Below are 10,275 nucleotides of genomic sequence, written 5' to 3' on the forward strand. Positions count from 1 at the left end.
ACAGGGATGGGGAAGTGAGTAGTAGGGAAGAAACAATGCAGCACTTATTCAGGTGCAGCATCTTCCTAGAGCAGAAGAGTCATTGGGATGGGATAGAAACACTTCAGTCCTTCATCTGTACAGAATGTGTTCAGTCAAGAAAGTTACCCTGCATGTGGGTGGCCACCTGTAGAAAACTACTGGCCTGGGACACGGCTACCTACACCAGCAGCTGGGAGAATCAGGGAGAAGATGCAGAATGCAAGTAGTCATGCTTAGAGGCCAAAAAGGTTTCTTAGTAGTTTCCTTCCCCAGCAGAGCACACCTACAGAGAGATCCTGGCACGGCCAGTTTACAGTTTGGACAGACAACAGGAGAGCTGCGTGGATGCCAGTGAGAGAGGAAAGAGCTGTCAGTGCTTGTGAGGCAAGAAGCACAGCCCTTACAGTCTTCCAGCCCCACAGTTAAAGGTGTCATTACTTACAACAAAGTCTCCCTGTAGGGAAGAGAAAAATTATTCATCATTTGGATGAAGCACTAGAACCCCACTGCACACTAACCCTATTCTCAGCTGCAGTTCCTTGTCAGTAACGTGGTAAGTGAACCCACTGCCTGACCCCACACTGCTCATCTCTCAGCCCTGCAGCAGCCAACTATGCAACACACGAGGGCAGAGCCCCACTGCAAAGAGAAAAGCTTCCCACTTTCCCCACCATCCTAGAATATAAAGCGTTTCTGCTGACCATAGACAGAGCACCTGAAAATTCTCTGCATTTGAGGACAGTTTGAGGGATGGTGCTAAAAACCCTAGGCCAATAACAGTGTTTGTGGACAGGTGATGCTAGCTAGGCAAGACCATTTGCCCTCCCCGGGAAAGTGGTAGAATCACAAGGACGACTTCTTTGTTAGGACCTACGCTGACCCATGGGAGCCAACGGAACGAGGAATACATCCATGCTTTTCTAAGCAAGCAGTTGTCCTGCCACTCCCCCATACGTGATCCTCTCCTTCACCTCTGTGAGGGGAGGTGGGACTCTGACACACCTTAGGATCAGGTCGGGTGGGAGTGTTGTGTTTGATCAAGTTCTTTATCACGCTCCCATGTCCTGTAGGCCCAGGGCTTGCGAGTAGCTGGCTTCTCTGCACTGCCTGCAGGAAGTTTTTCAGGGGTCTGACAACCTAAGAGGAAAAAATGGAGGGAAGTAAGTACTTGCCAGGGAAAGGGAGGCAGAGACGACAGTGGGACCCACTGACCTTACTAGCTGGAGAGGCAGAATGTGGAGCCTGGTTGGTAGAATTGACGTGCTTGTCTTCCAAAGGGACACGACCTCCTGGCTGCTGCCCATTCCGTACAACGCTCATTCTTTGTTTACAGCTCCTTGTCCTGTTGGCATCAGGAAAACATTAGCTGACCATCACGCTCCCCAAGTCTTGTCAGAATTGACTTGCTGTTACACAGCTCCCTCTGCCTGCTCGCTGCTACCAGAGGAACGGGGCCTCCTAGGAAGCCAGCCAGCTCTGGAGCAGGAGGAGCCCCATCCAGCCATAAATGAGGACAGTGGACACAGGGCAACTTGGAAGGGGAATATCCAAGTTCCAAACAATAAATACACATCACTCCCACTCTTATTCAATACTCTGATTCCCAGCAAGCAAGGTATCTGTCACAGCTGGTATTAACCACACAAGATGGATGTAATCCATGTTTCCAAATAGCCAGTCCAGTCCACCTCACTGGCAGAGCTTTATTCACTTTATAAATACCTTGGATGCTCACAGATTTACCCATGTCACAAATGCCTTCATGTGCACCCCCTAATGCCCGGGGAAACAAGGGGACTACCTCACTGCACAACTGTGGCCCAGCCCAGCAGCAGTTCCAAGGAAGGCTGCAGCTCCTGACACATCGCTAATTAACCACATGAGAACTGAGGTTACTGCTACTCCCCCTTCCCACCACCTGCAGCAAATTCACCCCAGCAAAACAGGGACAGGAGACAGGCTGAGGACAAAGCTAAAAGCAGCTGAAATCTCACATGAAACACCAATAATATAATCAGTGAGGAAACAAGTCAGACATTCCAGACACTTGCACAAGATAAAAATAAATAGGTCGGTCACCTGCTCATGCTGCCTTCTGAAACTACTCCCAGACCACCCCTTTATGAACCACTCAGAGTCACAGCTAAGCTGCGAGATAAGCGCTATCTTAGTCATCTTTGCTGGTCTGTGCATGAACTAATGTGTCTGGGACCCAGGTCTGGCCTGGGAAGCAAAAAAGTCACAAGGAACTTCCACAGCCAAATGGTCAAAGTAGATTTCAAGACTTCACTGCAGGGCAGCGAAGGAAACAAACACCCAAAAGCTTTAAACAAGCTACTTAAAATGCCAAGCCATGCCACTCATTCATCCCCCTTTTCCCCTGCAAGTGTCTCATACCAGATGCATGAAGGACTCTCCTGGGACTTGGCACCGTGGGCTTGTTCCTGGTTCGTGTTCTGGGGTTTACTGTTTGGATTTACACTGCTGCCTGTGAAGAAATCTGTAGTCAGCACCATGTGCAAGGCATCCCGCAGGGCTTACCTGTCTGCAGCTCATGTGCTCAGAGCATGTAACCAGCCCACAGAAGCAGAAGCCTGGGTTTCTACCTCAAATATCAGTGTTGTACATGTACATTGTGAAGTGTGCCTCTTGTACAGAGGCTTCTGCACAGGCACAACATCCCCACCAAAAGGACTCCAGGTCCTCTTACTTCCACTCCAGCTAGAGCTGCTTATGGGATCCTACAGCTGTCACAGGGGACAAACAAAAAGCCCAAATGCCCCCTTGCTTCGAGGCACAGTAAATAAGCGTGACACATACCCTCACGTCATGTAAACTCAAAGAGGAAAGGGATGTCGAGGCCCTTTAACACATGGGAGACCCCAAGCTTGTGAGTGTTCTTTCAAGAACAACTCAACATTACCTTCATTATTCCCTGCCTGCTGTTCAGGAGGAGATGAGTGCTGTGCAGGAGGGCTGGCAGCTTTTCCATCTTTGCTTGAAGTGAGGAAGTTTTCGGGAACCTACAGGAAAAGGAAACAAACATTATCTCAGCACAGTTCCTCCAAAGGAGCAAGGCTGTCATGCACCCGCTGCCCTAAAAAAGCCAGTCACTCCCAGATACAACCCTACTGCTAGCCCAGGGACTCTTCCTCTCAGCTGGAGCTGTGCTGCGTGAACACCAACTGACTCACTGCAGCAACAGGGGGTCTGCTCGAGGAACACTAGCCTCTACAGGAAAAACAATAGTTACCCAGTATTTCTCATCCAGAGCAGGATGCTTTAGTGAACCTGGATGATGAAGTCTAATCGAAGTGCCTCAGGAGGGACAGGCAGCTTCTATACATTATCGAGAGATAAATTTCAAACTGCAGATATCTAGTCTGTACCAATATTCTAGTCTTTCAAATTCTAGATATTCTAGAAAGATAAATCCCTTTAAAGCATCTCAGGTTACGGTATCACTGTGCACTTCAAATGCCATTACGGTACATTCACAAGAGGATAAACAACAAGAGTCACTGAAGCACAGCACCCAGGCTGCCCGCACACACACCCTGGACATGCTTTCCCCTACCTGTTAAGCTGCTACCAGCCGCCACCACCACCCACAGCAGCATTTCCACCGCTGCCGCTTCCCAATGCCCCCACGAACTGCTCCGAGGCAGCCAGCCCCTCTCTGCTGGGCCAGTTTTCACACAAGCTGGTTCACAGCACGATCATGCAAGATGTTTTTGCCAGCTCAAAGGGTGGGATGGGTTTCTTTGTCTTGCTAGCGTTGCAGACTTACACAAGCTTGCAGCACACGTAACTTTACTGGTAAAGCACAGTAAGTTGAACTGCCCTTCCGACTTCTGTAGCTCATGCCAGCCAGGCAATAGAGACAAGCTAAGAATACACACAATTACCACGCCCAGATGACAGGCAAAAGCTTGATGACTTTTAGGAGCCTGTCCAAACACCTCTGAAAACTCCATCCTAGAGGCCTTATCAAGGCACAAAAGGTCTCCATCTCCCAGGAGCCAGTGAGCCAACAGGAGTAACCAGCTGCCTAGGTATTTGAATGGCCATGGCGTCCACCTCAGCGGCTCCTTTGCTGAGCTTGAAGTGATGTGCGAATAATTCCTGGGCCACGTTCCCTGCTTCCAGTGCTAATGCTTCTTTTGTTGAGCAGTTGGAAGATAGGTTGTTCCTTAGAACTCACCTTTTCACTTTGGGAGTTCAGTTCTGGTCCAGATCTGTAAAAAGAAAGTCTATTTTAATTTTGTCAGTTCCCTGCAAAATAAAACAAACACTACTTTGTTCTTGGTGCACCTCTACCAGGACAGCATTCAGAAGCGTGAGTTACAGGCAAAAAACTACAGACCTAGCCTACAGGACCAAGGAAAGTACAGGAAATTTAAGTACATCCAGACAGAGGCACAAGCCTATTTGAGCCAGACCATGCAGGGGTGGAGATGTAAATTCTTCTGATGGACTGCTCCATCACACTGCTGAACGTAATAGTGAACTTTGCCCTCCTCTTTGTCCGCAGAATTTCCACACGGCAGGTCCAAGGGAAGTGCTGTGAACCTTTTGAAGACAAAGCACTAACTGTTCACCTGTCAGGTCCGACAGGCTGAGTAACCTCCAGCACCACCAGGCACCCAGAGGCTGGTTACAGCCAGAAATCCAGGACATGATTCAGGTGATGGCAGCCAACACCAGGCAGAGCAACTGCTAGCAGGCTCTCAGGGCTTGTGGCACAGGGACAGATCCTGCACTCGTGCAGTGACCAGCCTCACTGTACCCTGAAGAGGCTTCTGAAAAGGAGGGGCTGCATCTGAACAGCACAAACATTGGAATATCAACAGAGCCCAAGTGACAACACCACCTAAAATAGTCAATTATAAAACCAGCCCTGTATCCGTAATACAGAAGCAACCCCTATAGCTTCCCCTATAGCTTCCTTGTGTACTTTTTTGTGGTTTCTTCCTGCCTGCTTTATGTGCAATGCTCACCTCACGTTGCTGGTCACATCTCCTTCCACAAAAACCTCCAAGGAGCTTTGACCTGAAGGAGAAAAACAGAAGCCAGCATAACATAAACCAGCTTGGGGATTTCAGTCTGAGCCTTCTCAACAGTGGCAGTGCGTGCGTGGTAGAGCTCTGGTCTCTGTATAGGCTTCTCCCAGGGAACATGCTGATTGCTCATCTCAGCTTTCCACACCATGAACCACCACCTCCCTCGAGTGTCACTGACAAGCTGAGGTAGGCTGGGAAGGCAGAGAACCGAAGCAGCAGATCCTCCTGGCTGCAGGCTGCTCCAGCTGCACAAACATGCTCACGCCTGTGTCACTGTGATAGCATTTCCCAGTCAATTGACTTCAGCTCCTGCCTCCCTGCGGTTTTATGCAGAGATTTGGTGAATTTTCGCCGACTCCATTCCCCCCGCCCCCCAACACCTCTTGGATGAAAGTGTTTTTAACAAATGCCTAGATACGGCGTGACTCAAAGCTGACAAAACTAAATACCAAAAGGCATTAGTGCTTTATTAGAAGCTAATCTGACTTCAGAAGCAATGATTTTAAAAAGCATTAATTTGAAAACCTTCCCAGGAACAGCAAAAACAAGGGACATGAGTTTAGTGCTACCTGGAACAGTCTGGATTTCTGGATCTCATTTCCTCGGATAACTGTGCATTTAGTTCTCTGTCCATCTATGCTGTCTTCACCCAAAAAGCATTCAAATTCCTCTGCCAACCTGAGCCAAAGTTCAGGAAGCAGAGACACTCAGTTCCTGGGGACTTTTTGAGGGGCTGGCAGAAGATACTCGAGTTAAAGCCCCTCCCCAGGGAATGCAATAGCCTCGTCTGATCAACCCACCGAGCAGCCAAACCATGCAAATGGCTAGCAGCAGGCAGACCACATTTTCCATCCCACTTTTTAAAACCCATCTGCAACCTGTGTAAGCCAGCCTCCAGTCCCTGCGCCTCAGCAGACACCCCCTTCATCTGCCGTGGCAAAACATGCAGCAAAGCCTGAGACACAGTCTCAATAAGGATCTGAAGCTTGCACTCTAAGTGACGGAAGCCACGAAGCCGATTGCTGAGGAGACTAGGAAGAGCTGGAGTTAACATGGATGAGCAACTCCGCAGCTACTTATTGCTTTCTGCAAAGCTGGGAAGCTGATTTAGCAAAATGAACACGCTTGGTAACAGAAAGAAACTTACAGCTCACTCTGCTGGAGGCAGAGGATGATTCTCGTGCTGCTGCTGCCTTCTTTGAGATGGCCCTGCTGATGGACTTCTGAATCATGCTCTCTCTTTTGCTGGCCAGCGAATATTTTTCTGACAAGGAAGTCCTACGGTTTTTGTGGGGGCCACCCACAAAGCTCTGGCGTCCAGAGCAACGGCGTGTTTTGGATTTCGTTGTAGTCCTTTTGTTGCTGGTATCCTGGAAAAGCACCTTTTCGAGGTCTTGAGGAGACAGATCTCCTCGGAGCGTGGCAGGATCTCCTTTTCTAGCAGCCTCCGTTGTGGGGGTACTTGATCTTCTTTGGGGGGCCTCTTCCCCATCCCTTGCTGTCTGCTCGCCAGGGATCACAGTGACAGCAGGAGCATCGTGCCGTTCAGTAGCTGCATCCCCCTTGGGCACCTGCTCCCCGGTGAGAGTTTTAAAGGCTGCACCACCACCGTCAGCACCGTCTCCCTCCGGGGACAGCTCAGCCTGAGGACCATCATCACAACCTGCTTTTGCCACAGGACCTTGTGCTTCTGCAGGCAGTTTCCCAGGCGGTGCTGGAAACTCAGTTTTAACACCGAGCTGAGGCTTCGCTGCACAGTCCAGCACAGAGACCTCTTCCCCCTGCCCGCTGGGGTTCTGGGGCTGCTCTTTGCTGTGGCATCTTTGGGAACCCGGCTTGGAAGATGCTAGTTTGACACTGCTTCTCCTTCTGGACAACCTGAGATAAAAAACAACCTGCAGTGAAGTGACACAGGTCTCCCATTCCCAAATGATCTCAGAACAAGCAGCAGATGAGCTTTGAATCATACCTACAGGCTGCCTCCCTCCACCTGTTCCCTCTCACAACCCACCTTTTATCACTGGTGAAACACAGGAGCTGAACCCTGGAAGCTCTCACCACATGCTTTGGCAGATCTAGCTGGAATAATTTAGCAATTACTCCTTATTGCTCTTCACTGCCCTCAAGATTATTTTTTCTGAATGTTGCCACTCCGCACCACAGGCGGGGAGACAGGACACAGACCCTCAGTCCAACTATCCCAGCTACCAGCCTGGCACGTTGGATTTACTCAAAACTAAATGCTGCATCATGCAGACACAAAGTGGAGCAGCTGAGGTACAAGGACGCTCGCTGCCCTTTTCAGATGCTAACCCACAGCCCCAGCCAGAGCTGACATCAGAGGACAATAATGCCAACACCACCCTGTTTGCCCCACGCAAAGTACAGGGACAGGAACGAATTCTGGATTGAGTACCACCTGTACAGCTAGGACTCTCAAATTCCTTGAATTGCTGTTATTTAAGTGAAAAATGCCAGGTTCAGTGAGTGTCTCTAGCTCTACTGCTTCAGCTAATCCCCACCAACTCCTTCACTGGGAAGGTCCCCAGTGAAATTCAGTGCTGAAATCCTCTCCTCTGCATCAGCTAACTTGACACAGGAGGATGGAGCCTTACACTTGATCAGCAAGCCAAGAACAACCTCAGCACTCCACAGAAATGAAGCCTCCGTCACCAAAGTGACCTGGAGGTAGCTCAAGGGTGGAGATTGGAAACAAAGAGACAAGAGGAGAATTCATGTGGAAATGCACAGCAGCTGAAAAACACAGCTAAGAAAACCCACTGCAGCATGAACTAGTTAAGTGAATGATGGCTTACCATCTCTGGGGAAAGACTACCAGCAAGCAGCTACTTGTCTTACTGCCAGACATCAAGTCAATACCCTCTGCCCTCCTTCCAGGTTTGTTCTCTTAACTTCTCATTCTGACCTCTAGCAAGAAGGGGGGAGACTTTTTGCTCAAGTTTGAAAAAACTATTAATTGGGAAATCTGTAACTAACAACATGCTAAGAGAGGCGTTTTAAAATACATACTGAGGAAAACAGGGCACGGGAAACACCAATGGCCCAACCCTGCAGGACAGACATGCTAGGCTTCAGCATGGACTTCCTCTTGACAAACGACCACCTAACCTTTCAGCGTTTTCATCACATCACCAGGTCTTTCTCAAAAAGAAGTTTAAATGAAGACAAACACACGCAAGATTCATCTCCTTTAGGGGAGTAGCCAAGCTGCCATCCAGCTGCTACCTGAAAGCTAACAGTATGTCCTCAGAGCTCTCCCTGTTTAGATCCACAGCATTTTCTTCTTCTGCCCTCCTTCACCACACACACGCTCACGAACTTCCCACGCTTCCTTACTATTCTTGCTTTTCTCTCCATCCTCCATTTCTAATTTGACAGTCTTTCAGTTCTAACTTCCTGTCCAACTTCTGTGTTCTTTTCCACCATGGTTATCAAAATATAAGGCAAAAATCAGTTTATTACTGTGTATTCAGTTCCCAGGTTTGGGTCACACTACAGCAATTACCAGCCTGTCTCCCCTTAGATCTCAGCAAATGCTTCTCCAAAGGAAAGGTTCTCACAACCACCTTACCACTAACTATAAGATGAGAGCAGATGCGGTCAGCTACCATGAAGATACAGCATCAAGGAAGTTAAGTAGCATCATGCCCAACGCCATCCTGCGTTGGCATCCGTTTGCAGACAACTGTCTGCAAGAGGAGTTCCCCCATAAACCCTCCCAAAATAAGTAGATCTTCTATGTAAGGAGTCCTAGCTTGCTTTCTGTTGAACCTACTGACTGATAGAGAAGAGAGAAAGAAGAAAGAAGAGAAAGTTCAGCTGCTTGACATTACTGCTACTGCTCCTGCCTTCTTTTGTTGAAAAGAAAGTAAAACAAACAACACAGAAAACCTTCATGGTCATAGGATGCATACACTTCCCCTCATAGTTTTAGTATTTCTGTCTAATTAAGGCTAGTTTTCAAAACCTCCAGTATGAGTATTTATAAACGAGTCGCTTGGAACTTCCACTTCAGCTTCATTCCTAATCCCTTTGAGCCTCTCCTGCCTGTTAGCTTAAGCTGTGACAACAGACACGATGCTTTTGCATGTTACTGGTGGCAAGCTGCATTCTCAGGTGAGCAAACACCAGGAGCAACATTAGGCCAAAAGGTGGGCTGAAAAAAAATAAAGCAAAATAAAAAAAAACAAACAAAAAATATTTTTTTGTTTCCAACCAAAAAAGTTACAACAAAAACTGAGAGTGAAAGACAATAACCAACTGCATTCCAAACTTTCACAGGAATCAACATTGAATAGTCTTAACATACCCTTTTCAACTCAACGTTTACTAACTCAAGAAAAGAGCAGCTATTTCACATGTATGTATGTGTGAACAGTTAAAATCTAATTTCTCCCTCCAGTGCCATGCAGGACCAGCACAAGGCACCTCACTCACCTCCTCCTGGTTGGCTCACTCTCATCTCTCACAGACGAGGACTGACGCTTCTTGGGGCGTCTCCGCTGTGACGGCTTCTTGGGCATTAACCCAGGCTCAGCCTGGAAGTTGCTGTTGAGGAGACAAACGCAGAAAACAGAGGTTGACCCACAGTGATCCCACACCCCAGGTGAGCCGAGAGGCATCCCAGAGCCACCCCCTACCTCTCCAGCAACCTCCTGCCCTGCTCCTCCACCTCCCGCAGCCAGGCCAGGTGCTTGTGCTGGGCGTTGTGGAGGAACTGGGTGAACCTCTGCTCGCACACCTCCAGCAGCCGCCAGGGACCCTCAGCCTCCGCCATAGCTCCCCTGAAACACAGGAGGGGAGATGAAGGGGGGCAACACTGCCTCCCTGAGACAGGAGAAGGCTCCCCAGAGAGGCTGAGACCCAGGAGGGGAGATGGGGTCCCCAAGGGAGGCTGAGATAAGGGAAGGACAGTGAGGGGCCCCCAAGGGAGGCTGTCCCCCAAGACCTGGGAGGGGAGACGGGGCGCCCCCCAAAGGGGGGCCTCCCACCCACCTCACAGCCTCGAGGCTCAGCCTCACCCTCACGCCTCTAGCCCCCTCCCCGCCCTAAATACTCTCCCCACCACCAATCACAGCGCGCTCCCACCGCTCCCTGCCTTCTCACTGGCTGCCTCCCACGTCCATCACCCCCTCCGAACCCCGCCTCCCCCTACGCTCCTCCACAACCA

General features: G+C 49.4%; 1 protein-coding gene across 1 annotated transcript; it reads right to left on the minus strand.

Moving 5' to 3' along the window:
* Positions 1-22: 22 nt before the first annotated feature.
* Positions 23-10,158, minus strand: LOC310901217 (inner centromere protein-like). Its single transcript, XM_083840486.1, has 11 exons — positions 10,101-10,158; positions 9,746-9,889; positions 9,543-9,653; positions 6,232-6,962; positions 5,022-5,073; positions 4,226-4,259; positions 2,945-3,044; positions 2,419-2,509; positions 1,234-1,363; positions 1,024-1,158; positions 23-475 (listed from the first exon to the last, which is right to left on the minus strand). Exons 2-11 carry the CDS (start codon positions 9,880-9,882, stop codon positions 422-424), a joined length of 1,575 nt encoding a protein of 524 aa, XP_083696612.1. The 5' UTR covers positions 9,883-9,889; positions 10,101-10,158; the 3' UTR covers positions 23-421.
* Between the last annotated feature and the right edge of the window lie 117 nt (positions 10,159-10,275).

Source organism: Anser anser (genome assembly GCF_964211835.1).
Source record: "Anser anser genome assembly, chromosome: 5".
Taxonomy (NCBI): Eukaryota; Metazoa; Chordata; class Aves; order Anseriformes; family Anatidae; genus Anser; species Anser anser.